This window comes from Phalaenopsis equestris, unplaced genomic scaffold, assembly GCF_001263595.1.
Source record: "Phalaenopsis equestris unplaced genomic scaffold, ASM126359v1 Scaffold000226, whole genome shotgun sequence".
Lineage (NCBI taxonomy): Eukaryota > Viridiplantae > Streptophyta > Magnoliopsida > Asparagales > Orchidaceae > Phalaenopsis > Phalaenopsis equestris.
In genome coordinates, this window is record NW_018164668.1 from 1,590,259 (window position 1) to 1,610,482 (window position 20,224).

At 37.7% G+C, this 20,224-nt stretch overlaps 1 protein-coding gene across 2 annotated transcripts in view; it reads left to right on the forward strand.

The window, feature by feature from the left end:
• Nucleotides 1-20,224, forward strand: part of LOC110023660 (protein ANTI-SILENCING 1-like) — a 66,657-nt gene that overhangs the window by 17,228 nt on the left and 29,205 nt on the right. The window contains exons 5-6 of one of the 2 annotated variants that reach the window (XM_020723176.1): nt 214-240; nt 19,929-20,021. In XM_020723176.1, the coding sequence (XP_020578835.1) occupies nt 214-240; nt 19,929-20,021 (120 nt within the window). The remainder of the gene's footprint in view (nt 1-213; nt 241-19,928; nt 20,022-20,224) is intronic. The other variant, XM_020723177.1, reaches the window with a different exon arrangement.

Consider the following 20,224-nt stretch of genomic DNA (forward strand, 5'->3'; position numbering starts at 1 on the left):
AACTAAAATACAGATTGACATACTTGATAAATATATTTCTTAGGATATTACTTTATAAAATTGATAACATAATGGCATATAATGAACATGCAATTTATAGTGTAAATCACATATTTTCAGATACTTTTAACTCTGGCATTTTGCTGACTTATCATTTGTGGCATGCTTACATTCCTCAAGCTAACTCTTTTCCTTTTTTTGTGCTTATGACAGCATCGAAGCAGATGGTTTGCAGATATGGTAAGTAGTTCCTTGCCAGTTATTTTGTTTCTATTTTAGATTTTCTTAAATGTTTTGTCAAGAAGATGCATATGAATATGAATGCAATTTCTTTTGGGTTGTATTTTGTTAATTAATTTGTTTGTTTCTATTAATTTTCAACTTTATGTGTATTATATCTATATTATTTTACTAATATAATGTGATAAAAAAGCTACGAACTTGAGTTAGAAAGACAAATGGAGTTTTTTTTTATTGAAAGTAAAAAATGTGTTTAATTTTTATTAATCCTCTTGTCTTTATATTCTATTTTTACAAGAAAATTCTTAATTACTGGTCCACGTCCACGTTAATTTGTACAATTTCATGGAAAGAGTCTTTTTGTTGTTGAAAATCTTTTTTTTTTTTAAGTGCATTTTTGACATTCTTTCAGAAAGAACCTGGGATGAAAAATCTGATTAGTTAACAGATACAATAAGGAATATTTCAGCAAAAATTTATGCTATTTATTTCTATTACTGAAAGTTGGATCGTTTTTAGTTTACATTCCTGTCAGACATTCCCTGTGCTTTTTTTATCGAAATGCAATTCAATCTTATTTTTCTTTATGCACCCATTGATTTCTTAAAGATAAATCCGAGTAATCATAAATTCAGGCAACCAATTTTATTAGAATGTTTATGTGCTCTATCAAGCCCAATGATAGTCCCTCTTTGTTGAATATAAGGCGTAATAGTGCTGCGTTTGATTCAGCTTATTTAATTTACCACCACCACCATTCTGGAACTCTGCCCATCATAATAGCACGAGCGATAAAATTAATTACATCCATGACCCAAACTTAGAATACAACATAATATCTAACGAATGTGCGTCCAAATAATTATTCCAAAATAATTAAGTGGAAGCGTTCCAATATATTCCATTCATTCAATGATCAAATTTATTTTGCATAATATTAAACTTTTACTACATATATGGATTAATGTCCTTTTCTATTTCATAATAAATTTGTATATCAAAACATAGAGTAATTGCTTCAAAATTTGATTCACTCGGTAATGATTTTACCCTTTTTTCTCACCGTATATGGCACAGTAAAATTGTATTAAATAGTCTGATATACTGATCAAGAACTTGACATGAGAAATTAAAAAAAAAAACTGACTAGTCTTATGCATAGCCTATAATCCTTGTGAAGTGGCCTTTTTAAATAATACTAGAATAATAATATGTGAAGAAATCTTGCAAAATTTTTTTTGATAGAGATGTTAAATTTTCAATCATAATATGCACTATATTAAAAATTTACATGTGTTAACATCAGAAAATAATCTTTTAATATTTTTTTTTTGCATGTTCCATTTATTCCTTGACACGGAATATCTTAAACTTCAAAATATTTCACATATATAGATTTTGGTTAATTTAGCAAGATAAGGTTGTGGGCTGTATCGAATCACATCACATATTATAGGGTTGAAAATTGAGCTCGAAGGCTATATATTGATGACTTTTTGCCTCTATAATGGCTTATCAATTTCACCTTAATTGTATAGATCATCATGAATATAGCATTTTAAGGATTATTTTTCCTCTATATGTTCTCACTTTTATTATTATAGTTGTATTAGTGATCATAAGTATCACTTTTTTGTCTTCATATAACTCACCTTTGTTGCACAATTATATAATTTATCATAAATATATTTTTTTGAGGACCATTTTATCTCTATATAGGCTCACTTTTATAACCCAACTTGTACAAGTTATTATAAAGATATGATTTGCAACCTATCCACTTAATTTGCCTTTTTTTAAGCTCCTTTACTTTTCATTATGAAATATTTAATTATATATACCATTCGATACTAGAGTTAACCCAACCATAATTGAAATATGAATGTTATTGTTGAAAATCCAACAAGTTACTGATGACTCTGGACAATTGAAATTAACAACACAAATACAAAAGACACCCTCAGGGGCCAGGATAACGGTGGTGGGCTGCAGGTCGATGGCGTGGAGTTGGGTAGCTCAGGCAGAGGCTGTGTGGAGGCTGCAATAAGGAGGCCTGCAGGGATGAGGGCTGGGCTGTTGTATGAGGAAATGAGGGAGGAAGGCTGTTGGAGGGGCTGCCGTAATAATCCTGTAGTAGGGGAGGCGGGTGGCAGGGAAGGAAGAGTTACGGGAACAGCAGCTGGAGCTAATTAGTTGCTGTATTACTTGGGATTAACAATGTAGGCTGTAAGACAGCTGTTTGTGGGAATAGGAAGGGTTACGGGAACAACTGATTGGTAGCAGAAAGTGCAGGTAGGTGGGAGGAAGGCTGACGGGAAGACAGGGCTGTAGGAAAACTGTTTGGCTGCAGTTGCCGATGGTCCACAGCAGGGTACGGCGACAGTGGCAGGGAAGGGTAGGTTGCAGAGGAGGGTAGGTCGAGCATAATCACCACTCTGGAGCAAGATACAGCCGGAGCTCCGCTTGCCCTCTGATACGAGCCTATAAGGGAAAATAGAGGGACGTCAGCTGCTGTCTACACAAAAATCTCAAGAAAGAACTCAACCCTAAATAAAACAAAGGACCTATTTATAATAAAAGATAAGGAGGAGGAAGCCCCCTTTTGATCAACCGGTCCAAACTATGGTTGTCAAAACGGCCTGTTCTTCGCAAACAACTCATGTTCGGCTCGTTCGCTAAGTTAACGAGCCGAACTCAAACAAAGATTTGTTCATTCATGTTCGGCTCGTTCGCTAAGTTAACGAGCCGAACTCAAACAAAGATTTGTTCATTCATTTCATTCTCCCTCTCTCTCACACACACACATACCCCATATATATACAGCGTCGGCAGCGACAGTGGTTCTGCTAGGGTTTTGCCCGATGGCGATTCCCTGGTATGATCTTTGGCTTTCCGGAAGTTCTCTTACTCGACGACGAATTCTGCTTTCGTTTTTTGCAATCGTCGACAATGACATAGGGATTTTACGGCTTCGTCGTCTCTCCCTCGCGCCAGCTTCTGCGTCGACCTCATCGACGAGCTGCAAGTTCCGGGGCATGTCTTTCTGTGCGGCGTCCACTTTCGACGCTGCGACTCTGCTTTCTGCGTCGGCGTCTCGTTTCGACGCTGCGCCTCTGCTTTCCGCGCCCGACGGTTCTTTCCTTCATTTTTCGACGCTTCTTCCTTTTTGTGTTTGCGCCAGTGCTTCTCTCCGGCCCGACAACAATTCTTCTGTTTTGCTTCTGCGCCCATCTTTCTCTCCAGCCCGACACAAGCTTCTCGCTGCAGGTGACAACTGGCACATCCCCTTGTTCTGATGTCACTTCTTTTTTGGTTGAACCAGCAAAGACCTCCTTTGCCCACATGGTGGGAAACCCTCGGGTGGAGTCCACGGTGGTATTCCTCTCAAGCTATAAGGAATGTCGCGATGGTACAGATGATTGTCCTTTTGTTAAGAGGGAAGTAGGAAAGGCGAAAAAACAAAAAAATTTTTCTCCGACTAAAAAAATTCTATCATGACAGAAAAATTCAAGTTTGCTTTTATTGGAAAACTTCAGTTGGGACACCCACTTATGGATGTTATCAGAAAGAGTGGAAAGAGTGTAAATGATCTTAAGCAAGTAGACAAGTGAAAAGTGAGACTTATGGATAAGAGACATGTGTTGATCCGACTAACAATCGCTGAAGACTACACCAGAATTTTCTCCAACAAATATCTTAATATCGCAGGAAAATCTATGAAGTTTCTCAAGTGGTTTCCTGATTTCGACCCAAATCATAAAACTCCCACAGTACAGGTATGGTTTAGTTTACCTGGTCTCAAGTTGCATTTTTTTCACCATCAGGTTCTCTCTATTGGGGACATCCTAGGGGATCCTTTGAAGCTAGATCTGTCTACTTTCAACCTAACCAGACCCTCTGTGGCCAGAATACTTGTGGAAAGAGATATTACTTTACCGGATGTTAGTGAAGTCTGACTGGGCACAACTCACAATGGATATTGACAACAAATCGTCATGTAACACATACCCCCATATTGTACCCACTATAAGATGTTTGGTCATATCCTTGATAAATGCCACAAGTTCCATCCTAATTTGAAAAATAAGGTTCAATTGAATAAGGATAGGTCTAACCCATAGTTCCACCTTGGGATGATACTACTAGACATGGGATGTCTGTTGCCCCTGAGGACCCCCCATGACACTGCTGCTACTATTACTGCGAGTGATGTGATGTTGCCACCTTCAAACCCCATAGAATACAATACTGATGGACTATTACCTACCAATGATAGTGTTCAGACTGATAATCAGGAGAGTCTCGCAGCTCCACTTCTTCAGGAAGTATCCGGTGTAGAGGCAACTAATACTTCACATATACTAGAACCTATTGTGGGTACTACGGTTGATATTCATTCTGCTTCAGCTCTATCACCCCATCAGACTGATTCTTCGGAAGAGGAATGATAGGTCTATTCCAAGCAGGTCGATAGGTCTATTCCAAGAGGAAGAAGAAGAATGGAGACCGACTCCAGCTCGGGAACATATTGGATGATACATTGGTTACTTCTGACAATAGCAATCATCTTACCAGCTTATTAGCTTGTTCCTTCACTAGAACTAGATGCAGAGGCAAGACCAAATTGGGTCGCTCTCGAGCCACCTGATACTATGTATTTCAACACTGTTAGACGTTTTATTTAAGTTTCTAATGTAATTTTTTGTTTTTTCTAGTTTTGGAACCATTTGTGGTTTTTTAGTGGACAGGGTGCCATGTTTGGGCCCTCCCACACATTTTATCTGTATATTTCTTTCTACTTAATATATTCGCCTTTTTGGGCTTTCATAAATATTTATTGATAAATAGTATTTTAAAAAAAAAATAATTGACTATAAGGCTACAAAGATTTATAATCAATTAAAAGTATTAATTAAGAAAAAAAAAATAAAAATTATTATATTAGATTCAAATGATGTTTTAATATAAACAATAAATTTTAAATCTTGCCCCGATCTTTAACATATTATGATTACGTGATTAGGGTTGTCAAAACGATTATTTATTCGTGAACGACTTGTGTTCGGCTCGTTAAGTAAACGGGTCGAAAACGAACACACTTTTGAGCTCGTTCACACCCCTAGTCCAAACAGTAGAAAAGTTGAACTAGTTCAGCCCTCCCAAGCCTCGCATAGTCTCCCGAGATTGGGTTGGCTTCAAATTCATTCGTCGAAACTTCTGGTTCCTCGTGGTACGGTGTCAAATCCTTTAGTAGGTCGATCAAGTAGTCGTTGTTCCAAAACACACTTTGGTAGAATAGGTATTCATCATCTTTTGGCACAACTTGAGTTGAAACTGTAGATAGACGAGTATTCTCATGAATCAAATATCGGGTTATTCCATTTGTAAACTAGTTCTATTCTTCGTACTCAGCAGAATGTTGCTGATAAACCAAGTGTGTGAGGAGAAATCAACTTTGGGGTGAAATTCGTGGCAGACTGCATCACTCTCACTCTCACTCGCACAGGAGAGGCCTTTTCTTCACTGATAGGACCTGAATCCTTTTGAAGAATTTTTTCCACATCAAGCTCTTAATACAAATTTCAATGTTAGGTTGCATCCCTCCTCTCTGGACATCCAAGGATGGGTGCTATAGTGAACTGATTACTTCTTAAATTTTCCGGACTTGGCACAAAAGAGTCTTACCTCTGACATGCAGGACCTTCCTCAGTAGGGGCAACTCAAAGATGAGTCTATGGATCTGAGATGTCAGAATTTCTCTTATCTGGGGTTATTATGTGTCCGATATCGACCCTCCAAACTCATGGCCCCTTGATACATTTAAAGCCAGTCCTGCTGATGCTCCTCTTAATGGCTGCAAAATGGTAGCTCGATGCACCATAATCTCGTACTCTGTCGGAATGCGTAATACATTAGAGTTACTGCATTCTAGAACAACTACTGTCAATTCAACTGAAATTTCTATCTTGGGTTCAACTGAAATCGATGGCGCCTCTTCATCGTTGGCTAAAAATTTAGAATCCTCTTTGAAGTCTGCTTCTTCCAGATCACCATTTATCTCTTAAACTGGCGGCCGGCCCTACTTTTTGTCATCGTCTTCAGTGTCTACCATTTCATTATCCAATTATTCAAGAACACTCTGCTTTGTGAAACATATCACCTTTTGGTTGTGCAGTGTGATTCAAAATGTCCAAATTCATGACACTTGCAACACTGCCCGACTGTGACAGCATTAGGGATGCAGATGGGCTCCACCTGTTTTCTACTCTGAATCAGTTTTTCCTTTGACAGGGTCGTCTTGGGTGTTCTACGTGTACTCTAGTTGCAAGATCCTGAGATTGAATTTTGTCTGTAAGATGAGATGGTCGCTCGTTGTTATGGTTTTTCCACTTCTGAAGTTGGGATCTGAATTTTCAGTTTGCAGTAAGTTGGTAGGAACCGACGTTGTATCTCCCGCTTAATTTTTAGGTTTTTCCGTTCTTCATATGTGGCCCCCTCTTTCGGCCTACTATGATACTAAATTCCAAAGTGTTGTAGCATTTCTTGTTCATCACTCAAATTCTCGTCTCTTTCGCCTCGTCGATTTTCTCGATCCTGGTCAAACGTAATCTCCTCCTGGGTTTCATCCTCAATATTAGCATACCTCCGTTGAAGTCGGTGAATCTCTCGTTTTTATCTCTTCACGGGTAGGTTAGGGCAGGTATTTCCTTGGTGACATTGCTAGGGTTGAGTTGGGAGATAATAGAGGGCATAGGAGACTAATCGACGGCGTTGAAAAGTTAATTTGGGGTTGTTAGGTTTGAAAATCAGCAAAGGAAAATTAGGGTTAGATCAAAGTGTGTCTAAGGTTTGGGAATATGAAAGGAAATTTTTTGTGGGGGGTTAAGGCGGATGTTTGGAAATCCTAGAATAGAAAAGAACTGTGATTAGGCTAGCTTTGATATTAAATGACACCAGAGTTATCCCATACCACAATAGAAATACGAATATTATTGTTGAAAATTCAACGAGTTATAAACGACGATCTCTTGACAATAGAAAATTAACAACACAAATACAGATGACTCCCTTGGGGCTAGGACGATGGTGGTGGGCTCTGGGCTGATGGCATGGAGTTGGGTAGCTGAGGGGGAGGCTGTGTGGAAGCTGCAGCAAGGAGGCGGCCTGCAGCGAGAAGGGCTGGGCTGCTGTTGGCGGAAAGGAGGGAAGAAGGCTGTTGAAGGGGCTGCGGTAGTAATTCTGTAGTAGGGAAGCGGGTGGCAGGGAAGGAAGTGTAACGGGAACAAGCAGGTGGAGGAATTAGTTGCGGTTATACCAGGGATGAACATATTAGGTCGTAAGGCAGCCTTTTGAGGGAATGGGAAGGGTTGCGGGAACAATAGGGGCTGGGTGATTGGTGGCAGGAAGTGCAGGTAGGTGGGAGGTAGGCTGAAGGGAAGACAGGACTGCAGGAAAACTGCTCGGCTGCAGTTTCCGGTGGTCCGCAGCAGAGTACTTTGATGGCGGCAGTGAAGGGTAGGTTGCGGATGAGGACACAATCGAGGATAATCACCACCTTGAAGCGAGATACATTTGAAACACTACTCATCCTCATATACAGCTCTAGAAGGGAAAAGGGAGGGACGCCTGTGGCTGTCCACATAAAAATCTCAAGCAATACCCTAACCTTAAACAAAACAACGGACCTATTTATAATAGAAGATAAGTAAGGAGGGGAAGACCCCTCCCATTGGGCGATAAAACCAGCCCCTTGGACCGGTCCAAACAGTAGGAATGCTGAACCAGTTTAGTTGAACTAGTCAGTTTAGCCTTCCCATGCCATGTGTCACCATTCTTATTTAAGATGCAATTTAATTGTTTCCATCATCTTTTAACATACAAGTGCAAATTGTCTTACTTTGACAATACAACATTTTAATAAAATGATAGTTTACTTTTAATGTTTAAATGCATGAATTCATAATTTGAAATGTTAAATATTCATTCAATCAAAATTTATAGGGCATAATTGTGCCTTTTGTAAAATGAACAATCTTCTAATGTGTAGCTTATTTACGGGTCTAACTTTTAATATTAATATACAATGACTAAAACAATTTGCTTATGAAGTTAAACTTTGAGTTTCTAACCCACTTATCAATTAACCATGAGATGAACTATATCGTTGCTACACTTCAAAGTCTTGCCCTTTATAAACGATTTGCAAATTGCAATTTCTTTACATTATAGCATTTCCTAACTCGCAATGTAAATCTACACTAAAATAACTTCTAAATACAACTTTTTAGTGTTTAGTTGAGAATTTAGGCTGCTTGACATGGACAAGGCCTAATATTCTTTATGTTGTTGGTTTAGGCTTCCCATGCCATGTGTCACCATTCTTATTTATGTCGCAATTTAATTGTTTCCATCATCTTTTAACATACAAGTGCAAATTGTCTTACTTTGACAATACAACATTTTAATAAAATGATAGTTTACTTTTAATGTTTAAATGCATGAATTCATAATTTGAAATGTTAAATATTCATTCAATCAAAATTTATAGGGCATAATTGTGCCTTTTGTAAAATGAACAATCTTCTAATGTGTAGCTTATTTACGGGTCTAACTTTTAATATTAATATACAATGACTAAAACTATTTGCTTATGAAGTTAAACTTTGAGTTTCTAACCCACTTATCAATTAACCATGAGATGAACTATATCGTTGCTACACTTCAAAGCCTTGCCCTTTATAAACAATTTGCACATTGCAATTTCTTTACATTATAGCATTTCCTAACGCGCAATTTAAATCTACACTAAAATGACTTCTAAATACAATTTTTTTAGAGTTTAGTTGAGAGTTTATGCTGCTTGTCATGGAGAAGGCCTAATCTTCTTTATGTTGTTGAACTTGCGAGTTGCTAAATGGAGGCTCGAACTATGAACCACATGAAGGATGCTGAGGAATCTTGTGCTCTATCAAAGTTTTAATTAATTTTGGTTCATCTTCTAATAATTTTGATTTTGTAAGATATAGCGACAATGATTGGGTCGAAGACATGGATGATAGAAAGTGCTCCATAGATTTTATAGTTTTCATAAGACTGATTATTTTCAGTTGGATGTCGACGAATTAACTGATTATTACTCTTTTTATTTGCGAATCGGAATATGTTGTTACAAGTATGTTTGTCGTGCAATTTGGTTTAAAACTTGCTGAATGAATTATTACCACAAGAAGAAGCAGTGAAGAACGATATTGATAACAAGTCTACAGTAATGCTAGACAAGAATCTAATTTTTCATGACAGAAATAAGCATATGATATGTGCTATCGTTATATCAAATAATCTATCACAAAAGAAAATAGGTATAAGTTGAGTTCGTGAAGTTTCAAGGCCAACTTGTAGATACTTTCACAAAGCACTCAAAAGTGAAAATTTACAAAGTTTACTTCAAGTTCCAAACGCAAGTTTAAGAGGGGATATTGAAAATTTAACTTGATTTGGCCCATATGTAATTGTACTTTATTTATGGAAAGGGTCATCATTAGAAGATTCTAGAGGCATATTTTGAGGAGTCTTTAGAGGATTCTAGAGACATATTTTAGAGGGGTTTTTAGAGGATTCTAAATACTTATGTTAGAGGAGTCTTTAAAAATATCTAGAATAAATAATTAATGACTTTTGTAATAAATAGGAGAGAATTTTAGAGCGTTAATTATAACCATATGGTTGAAATATGTTGACACATTCTTACAAGGGGTGCCACTAATATAAATAGAAAGGATGGCTTTAATTTATATCAACCAATGGGTACTAAATTTGCCTTTTTCATCAAATTTAATTTTTTTCTTATTTCTCACAGCCTTTGTCATATCCTAAGCACTTTCTCATTTCAATAATGATTTTTTTTCTTCATTAGAAAATGTATATCCTTGCATTTAATACTTTTGTTGAACTTGAACTTTCCTATTATATTTATTTGTTGTAACCTTATATTCATGTTTGTTTATCAAATACAACAACACAAATGTTTTGAAAAATATGCTGAACCAATTTGCATATTAAACTAACAAGATTTAAATAATATTTTTCAATTTTGTATAACTCCAAAACTATATTTTAGTTATGATATAAAAGGCAAGTACATATTTTGATAGGTGTTATTTTTTTCTAAAAATGCTTCTACTATTTGTTATTTCTATAATTAAAAAATAGTAATCACAATCATGACAAATTTAAAATAATTATGTCGTAGTGACGTGGGTGTCTCACGCTACGGGAGAGGATGCGACACCCTGATCGTGCATACGGAGCAGATCCGAACTAACCGCGACACTTTCGATTTCTTTCCAATTTTCAACACGCTTTCTTTTCTCTTTCTTTACTTTCTAGCTATTTCCTATATATGTGTGTATTAAGTTTTTTAGAGTCAGTTTTTGTTGTGTTTTTTGTCGGGACAGCTGTCGGCATCTCCGTTTTCCCTTCTAGGGCTGTATCCGTGGGCGAGTGGTGCTCTGACTGTATCTCGTTCCGAGTTGATGACTATCTTCAGATTTCTGTTCCTCGGCAACCTTCCCTTTGCTGTCGTCGTCGCCATACTTGTTGTTGCTGCCAAGAAAGAACTTGGCTGTTTTCCTGTAGCTTCTCACTGGTTCAACCCTCCGCCCTCGCCACCATCACCGTTCAAGTATCCATCTTTGTTGTTGTTGCGATTCAAACTCTCCTGCTTGCTGCCATCATTGTTCCAGCCGTTCAGAACCCTTTGCCTAACAACATTGTTGTTATTCCAGCTGCCAGGACCGCCCTTCACAACCATACTTCTGTCCAGCCTTTCCCAGCCTTCCCAGCCACTACTACTACTCTTCCCATGTGCTACCATCTCAGGACAGGAAAGATATTGCCTTTGTATTATTGTTTTGGTCCTTTCACTTCACTGTCCTCACTCCGAACTTCCTCAACCTATGTTTTCTTTGTTGTCCAACTCCTAACTACCTTGTTGCTTCCCAAGATAGCAAGGACCTGTCGTTCCATTGTTACATCCGCCCATTTATTCCACCAACAACCACCACCTTCGATTCACCCTAGTCGCATGTTTTGTAATGTGTTATTTCTTCTTTGTATGGTTGTAAGTTCATATTTGAATTCAATAACAATATTTCCTTTTGTATTGTTGTTTGGGTTAATCCAGCATTGCTTAACCAAAAATGACATTTCACAATTTTACAACATTTTATATTAAATCTTGGTGCACCTTGATTAGAGAGGATCTCTTAGTGAAATTGATGAAGAGGAAGACATTAGAAAATTAAATTAGATGGCAGTAGTTGTTAGACCTGCATCTAAGGGCAATTTAGTCATTTTTTAGTTATTATTGTGGGGTATAAATATAGTTTATTTTGCTTAGAGTTAGGTTATGCCATGAGTTTTTTGTCTTGAGTCTTAAGATTAGGCTTTGGGAGAGATCACCTACTTCTCAAATTGTAGGTGTTAGTTAGGATTTGGGAGAGATCGTCTATTTCTCGAATTGTAGGTGCTCATCTTTTATGCATTTGAGTGTGTTATTTGGTGTTCTTGTTTGTTTGCTTGGAGATAATCAAATTAACCCTAATTTAGGTTCTCCCATATATTTCTTACTTGTTCGCTGATTTTGGCTCTAATTTCTATCAAATTAGTATCATTGCATTCTGGAAGCAAAAAAGGGATTGCAATTTTTCCATAGAATTTTCGTGATTCGAGCTAGTTGTGAAGCTGACTGGATCGCGGCGTGAACTAAACTCATGAATCAATTTGTTATTCTAGCGAGCGGGGAAGCCTATAACGGATTGCGACATATAGCATTTGTGGAATAGCGAGCTAGGAATCCTACAACGGGATCACAACGTACATAATTTGTGGAATCACGCCTATGTTGAGTCGCAACTAGTGCCCTAGTCACCATACAATTGTGATTTGAGGACTGGGGAGCCAACAAAGGGATTGCTCCTGACCGGACCTCGAGAGACAACTGCGATTCAAGTTGACTAGGAAGCCACAGTGTATAGAAGTTCCTTTTTCTTGATAAAAAACCTTCTTGGGAGTAATGACAACTAATAAAGTATATGCTTTAGAGTAAGAGATGAGACAAATCACATCTGAAATGGATGAGAAGTTTTCGGGCATGGTGGGTGTTTCTTGTACATGAAGGGGAGATTCATGACCCTGGAAGATATGATAAAGTTCATGGTGTTTCACCCAATACTGCCCACTGCTAGATAGAGCTATGACATGAGCAGATGTGAGCGATAATAATAAAAAAAAATTCGAGTGACATCAAGCAGCGTCTCTGCGTTAGGTGAATCTGGAGCCGCATGATCGAGTGCTAGAATCGGGAGAGGACTCAAGCAACAACACTAGGAAGACATAGTGCGACATTTAGACCGGTGGAATGAACAAAAGTAGGTGAGATTGAGCGAAGAAATTAGGAGCGGACTCGAGCATGCAACAATCAAGAGATCGGGGGTTTCTCCCATCAGTGTGCTCCCATATTGCTAATCCCAGCTCCATAAGACATGGATCGAGATATTGATTCGAGAGATGTTGGAGGTCGGGATCATACAACCTAGTGTGAGCCCTTCTCTACCCCAGTCTTGCTATTTAAGTAGGATGGGAGTTGGTGTTTTCGTTTAGATTATCAGGCAATAAATAAAGAAACAATATCTAAAAAATTTTTCTTCCCGACGACCGATAACTACTTGACAAGTTGTTCGGAACTGCAGTATCCTCCCATATTGACTTCAAGTCAGGGTATCAACAGATTCATATACGCTAAAAGATGGGCACAAGATGACATTTCGAACTCATGAGGTTCACTACAAATTTCTGTTTAAATGAAAATAATTGCTAGATGATGATGCAACGTAGGAGCGATATAATTTGACCAAACTGTAGTTTCTTTTTTTTTTTCACCTCGAGGACAAGGTGTTTTTTTGGAAGGCGAGTAATGCTAGATCGTCGCCAAAGGGCAGTTTAGTCTTTGATTAGTTATTATTGTGGGGTATAAATATAACTTATTATTCTTTCGGTTAGGTTATGTCATTAGATTGTTGTCTTGAGTCTTAGCATTAGTATTTAGGAGAGATCGCCTACCTCTCAAATTGTAGGTGTTAGGGTTTGGGAGAGATCACCTCCTCCTGAATTGTAGGTACTTATTTTTTATGTTTTTGAGTTGTGTTGTTTGGTGTTAATAAAATAAAATATTCAGTTGCCCTAATTTTTGTGGAAAAATCCTCTGAATTATATCAGTAGTTGCTTAATCAGCGATGGTATGGACATAAAGATTTGACATAGGATGAGAGCATCATATCCAAAAACTTGTGAGAGAATGCCTTTGTGGAAGGAGAAGTGGGCCCAACAGTTATGGCATTGGTGATAATGGCTAATACTAAAGGAAATATAAAGTGGCATTTACATACATACCACCCAATTCTTATGTATTTACATATCTAACACATAAAATTTACTATTTATATTCATGCAATCCAATTCTTTTATATCACATAAAAAATACCACTCTTTTAACTTTTAAAAATGTGAAACATGTCTTTTAATGCTTCAGTAAAGGTGGCTTATATATGTAAAAATTGAGATTTAGTTGTTAGACATATAAATACTTAAGAACTGAGTGGTATGTATGTAAATCTACCAATACAAAAATTTTATGAAACGGCGTCGATAGAGATGAGTGGTAGCGGCTGGTGGAAGCATGTTCCACGACAACTTGGCTCGAGATTAGGGTGGGTGACTTAGGCAATGATAGATCACAACAAAGAAATGGAGATGGGAGGAATGTAGGGAGATGACTCGGATTAAGATTCAGGTTGTTAGGGAAGCATGAGATGTCCTGCGTGATGGAATTGCTTGTTGGCATTAATTACATTTGGCTTGAGGATATAAAAATCAACATTAAAATAGAATGGAAGAGGCTACCTGAATGAATGATCGACTAAAATAAATCCATCATAAGATTTTTATAGAAAAAAATGACTATTATAACTATTATGAGGGATTAATTTGCTCCAATGTTTATTGTGAAATACAAAATCAATAAAAATTATGATGGACCTAGTTATTGTTATTCTAGTAAAATAGCTAGCTTAAGTCTGAAAAATTGTGATAAAATCAAATTCTCCACTAGTTTCTACTGGTATTTAGGGATTTTCTTATTGTAATATTATGTATTTATATTAATACTACAAGTCTTAGAAATCAAAATTATATTTTCATGGGTCTTATAAGAGAAAATGCCAACGACACCTTTAGAAAACATTAAATTATTAGATTTATAATGACAATCAAATCCCTAGCCATTATTACTTATTTTTTCTTGCTTGACTATTATTACTTATTATTTCATGCTTATTGCTTTTGATTCCCTCATCATGTATTTCCTTATTTGCTTTATTATGTTTTATTATTTTCCTATTTATTTTATTATGTTTTATTTCTTTCATTTGTTATGTCTATTGTAATTGGCTTTAAATACCTCTCTTCTCTGAATAAAAATTGAATTGATCTTCTCTATACTATTTCTCAACATGGTATCAGAGCCTAACCGTAGATCTAACATCCGTCGGCCTCCTTTCCCCGTTCCAGCAGCCGCCACCTAGCCGTCGGCCTCCTCCACCTGTTCCACCAACTAGTGGTTCCATCTGCCTTTTCTACTGTTGCATGTTTCCATTAGCAACATTGGGTCTACTGGAATAAGTAGTAGTTGCAAATCTCGTCTCTTTTCCTTTTCCAGCGTCAAGTTGCTTTATTCTGTATGTTTCGAGTTGTAGGTTTCGTTGGTTCTACAGCGGCTTGTTTCCAGTAACATCTGCTGAATTTCTGCATGTTTCGTTTGTTTCCTGACAACCTTCTGTAGTTCTTGCATTTTATTCCTATAGGTTCCTGTCTGTTTCCTAACAACCTTGGGTGGTTCTCTGCAAGTATTCAAATTCTTGCATTGTATCCATCTGTCGTGACCCTACTGTAATTCATCTATGACTCGGAGCCCCAACACTATCTCCTTTGGCTCTATCAAAATTATGACGGATTTCTCCAACACCAAATCACTTTCATAAGGTTTAATTGATTCCATCGGAGGATCGACTTGAAACTTCGCTCCCTTGCAAACTTTAGGATTAGAAACTAACATGAGTTTTTTTTTCACTACCCCCATAAACTGTACAACAATGTCCTTCTCCAATGGTTCCAAGCTGTGTCTTTGTTCATCAAAGGACGTGGGAAGTTTGGTTACATCACATGAATGATTCGTGAGCCTCTAAACACTGACCCGACATATGGAGTTTAGGAAGTGGAGAACTCCATGACCATGTCATGGCTGATCAACTCCATGGAGACTTCAATCGGTCGTCCATATATGTGCCTCCCTTTTGTTAGTGCTCTCTGGACGGCTGTTCGCGATACCTGATCGGATGTGGGAAATTTTGGCCAATTTTATGAGATATCTAAGAAAATCCGGGAAGCAAAATAAGGGTCAAGGACTGTGACTCAGTACTATTATGACATTCTTGTATTATAAATGGAATGAGACCTATACTACGACTATACCTGGGATTCGATTCTCCCGCTGACTTATCCCTCTCTAGAAGATTGTAGAAAAGGATTGTATGTTCTAATTTCTTACTAGCCTTAACAAGCACCTTGATAAGGTTCAGATGTGTATTCTTGGTCGGTATCCTCTTCCTTCCGCTCGTCTTGCTTTAACCAAGATTCGTCGGGAAGACTAATCTGCGGTGGCATCAACGTTGGCTTGTCATGCTCGATACTTTTACATCTTTAGCTGAGTCACTCGCTCTGATCTCAAATAGTGTTAAGCCAACGTTGATGCCACCGCGGACTAGTCACCTCAATTGTGATTACTGTCACAAGCTCAGCCACACTCGGGACAAGTGTTGGAAACTTTACGGTGAGCCGACATACAAACCTTCAGTCAAATCCTCTGATGCCAAGGGACTCTCGGCGACGACGAACAAGAAGGCTCAACCGACTCCTACCCTGAATATCCCAAAATCCTTTGAATCACTGAAAAATTAGATTGAGCAATTGATAAAGTTTCTTGGAGCAAATCAAGTTTCCTTTGGTCCATTGACCTTCCACGTTCGACAAGGTAATCTTCTTATAGCTCTCACCATTTATTCCTCTAGTTCGCGGATTGTTGATTCAGGAGTCACGGATCACATGATTGAATGTTCGTAAGTTTTCTCGACTTATTATCGTTGCTCTGAAAAAAATACGGTTAGAATTGCCGATTCTTGTAGTTCCATTGCTGGTAAAGGGTCGATTGCACTAACAATCGATCTAACTCTGTAGTCTGTTTTATATGTTTTCCAATTGCAATGTAACTTGTTATCTGTCAGCAAGTTGACGGATAATATCAATGGTGCTGCTAACATCTCTTCTGATGGTTGTGTTTTTCAGGATCGTCGTTCGGGGAGGATGATTGAAACTGCTAAGAGGGTAGCTGGACTCTACTACTTCCAAGAGAAAGCACGAAAAATACTGACATTCTTGTAGGATTTGTAGCTTATCTCGAGTCATTGAATGTCTCATTATGTTATTGCATTATCGCTTAGGTTATTCTAGTTACTAATATTTAAAAAAGTTACATCATTTGATGTTTTTTAATAAAAAATCTTTCTAATTTTAATTATGAGACGTGTCAGTTAGCCAAACATTATCGGGTCCATTATTCATCCCTTTCGCTTCTTTATCCTTCATTCACAGTGACCTATGAGGACCTTCTCGCACTCTCAACTACACCATTAAAAGGTAGTTCCTTACTTTCATTGATGACCAATCTCAGATGACGTGCGTCTTCATTTTAAAATTCAAATCAGAAATTGTTCACATTCCTAAACTTATGCACATTCTTTTTAACTCAATTCAAAACTCATATTCAGGTCCTTCGTACCAACAATGATCGTAAATTTTTTTAACTATTTTGGACGAATCCTTGATGAGTAAAAGCATCTACCATGGCTCATGTACGAACACTCTTCAATAAAATGAGGTTGCCAAGAGGGAAAATTGTCACCTCGACGTTACTAATTTCTTTATATTTCAATCCAATATCCTGAAACGTTTTTTGAATGACACAATTCTCACTGCCACTTATCTTATAAATAGTCCTCTATAAAATTCACAAGTTCTGAACCCCCTTAGTGTCCTAATGTCATGCTTCCCTACTAATAGGATTTTCACATTAAACCCCAAAATTTTTCGGTTCATTGCCTTTGTACGAAACCCTGCCCCCAATCGGAGTAAACTTGATCCCAGATCCATAAAATATTTTCTCTTAGGGTACTCCGCTACTCAAAAGGGGTATCAGTGCTTTGATCCTACTACTATCAAAATCTATGTGAGTGTCGATGTCTCAATTTTTGAAAGTATTCCCTATTTTCCTAGTTCGACCCCCAGTGAGGAGCTTGAGTTCTTAGACACTATTCCTTATCCTACTCCTATGGGTGTTCCCCCATTGTTCTCACTAGTGAAGAGTCTCCTGTCTCGGTAAGTGCACAATCCAGTGAGTTCTTGGATCCGGTGAGTCCACCATCTCCTCCCAATATCCGTGTTTATACTCGGCGCACCCATTTCCAATGCTCCTACTTTGGAACCCACTATCACCTTACTGAACTTGACTCCACTCCAAGAGACATACTCAGCACAACCCCTCCAAATGAGGAGGTGAGTTCTCCGAGTAAGGTATGTAATCAGACATTCTTCTTCTATTCTATGGCAAAATATGCCTCTTTCCGTAATTTATCACCGACCTGCAGAGCATTTGCCACTACCCTGACAGACCATCAGATCCCAGCTATACTTGAGGTTACTCTTGCTGATCCAGCCTGGAAAATGACAGTACTAGAGGAGATGGATATCCTTCAACTGAACCATACATGGGATATAATTGATCTGCCTTAAGCTAAGAAAGTTGTAGGTGCCGATGGATTTTCATCACCAGGTTCAACTTTAATGGATCCTTTGAACACAACAATGCACGGTTGGTTGCTAAAAGGTACTCACAGGCCTATGGAGTTGGTTATGAGGAGACATTTGCTCTAGTGACTAAGTTAAGCGCTATTCGGGTCTTGTTGTCCCTTGCAATGAATCTGAATTATCATTTATTCAAGTTAGATGTCAACAATGCGTTCTTGAATGAAGAGCTTACAGAAGAGGTATACATGTCTCTTCCTCCTGGCTTTGACTTTACTTCCTTCAAATGACAAGTGTGCAGGCTGCAAAAGTCTCTCTATGGGCTAAAGCAGTTCTCTAGAGCCTGTTCCAACAAGTTCACAAAGATGGTCGTGGGCCATGGTCTTACTCAGGCTCAATCGGATCACATTCTTTTTTCGACATTTCTCCAATGGCCAGGTAGCTATCCTTATTGTCTATGCTGACGATATTATTATTACAGGGAATGATCTCCCAACATTAGAGTTCTTGAAAGACATTTTTGCTAAATCCTTTGAAATGAAGGATTTGTGATTTCTTCGATACTTCTTAGGCATGGAAGTGACTCGATCATCTCAGTGCATTTGTCTATCTCAGCTCAAATATGTGATTGACCTCTTGAAAGAGAACAACCTTCTTCTTTGCAAATCGGTGACTGTCCCTGTGGTTCCCAATGAAAAATTATCTGACATTCTCAATGTTGTGTCTGTCAACCACACTCGCTTTCAGTGCTTTGTAGGTAACTCATCTACCTCTCTCATACTCGGTCGCACATATGTCACACAATTATTATAGTGAGTCGGTTCATGCTTGATCTCTATGTTTACTTTTCTCTCGCCACACTCCTTGGTCTATTGCTATTTATATTGATGTTGATTGGGTCGGGTCGATTCATGACCGGCGTTCCACCTCAGGGTATTGCTCGTTTGTATGGGAAAATCTGGTCACATAAAAAAATAATAAACAGGCGGTGGTTGTTCAGAGCAGTGGTGAAACTGAATTTTGGTTCATGGCCTTTAGGATTTGTGAAGCCCTCTGGTTACACATCATGCTCCGTGAACTTCCTATGCGAACATCCGTTTCGCTGTAGTTATTCTGTGATAATAAGACGGACATCAGCATTGCTTCTAATCCAATCCAACATGATCGTACCAAACATGTGGAGATTGACGGACACTTCATTAAGGAAAATATTGAGTTCTGTGAAATTTGTGCTTCTGTTGTACTCTCCAGTGGTCAACTAGCGAATATTCTTACCAAGAATTTTTCTCGACCTTTGTTCGATAACTTCAAGTCCAAGTTAAACATGATTGACATCTATGCTTGAACTTGAGGGAAAATATTAGATTTATAACGACAATTAAATCTCTGACCATTATTACTTATTATTTCATGTCTATTATCCCTCATTATGTATTTTTTTCTTTGTTTTATTCTATTTATTATTTTCCTATTTATTTTATTATGTTTTATTTCTTTCTTTTGTTATGCATATTGTAATTGGGTTTAATAAAATTGAATTGAGATGCTCTATTCCAAATCTCAACATAAATTAATATGATTACGTGGTTCTTTTTAATTTGTCCGTTATTTTTTCTATAAGGTTATGGGAAAATTTGATGCTTAATTTCAGTGATATTTTAATGCATTTATTTTGTTTCATTGATATTTTAATGCTTATGTCTTACACAAATTTTCAGCCTTGGAAAGCAAGAATTGAAAAAGCTCACAACCAGGAAAAACTAATTTTTCTTGACAACTTGGATCCATCTTATTCAGCAAGCGAGGTGGAGGTCTGCGTTCATACTCTTTTACTTGAACTTCAGAATCCTTTTTTTTATAATTGTAATTTTATTTTAGCCAATCTGAAGAATAGAAATAAAGTTGACGTAACTATTTTGTCTTTTGGATGATGTAGCTCAAATAAAAGTTGCACCAAATTCACCAGCCAACTGAAATGAATGGCATAGATGGGTTTATGGAAAGTTACGTCTTC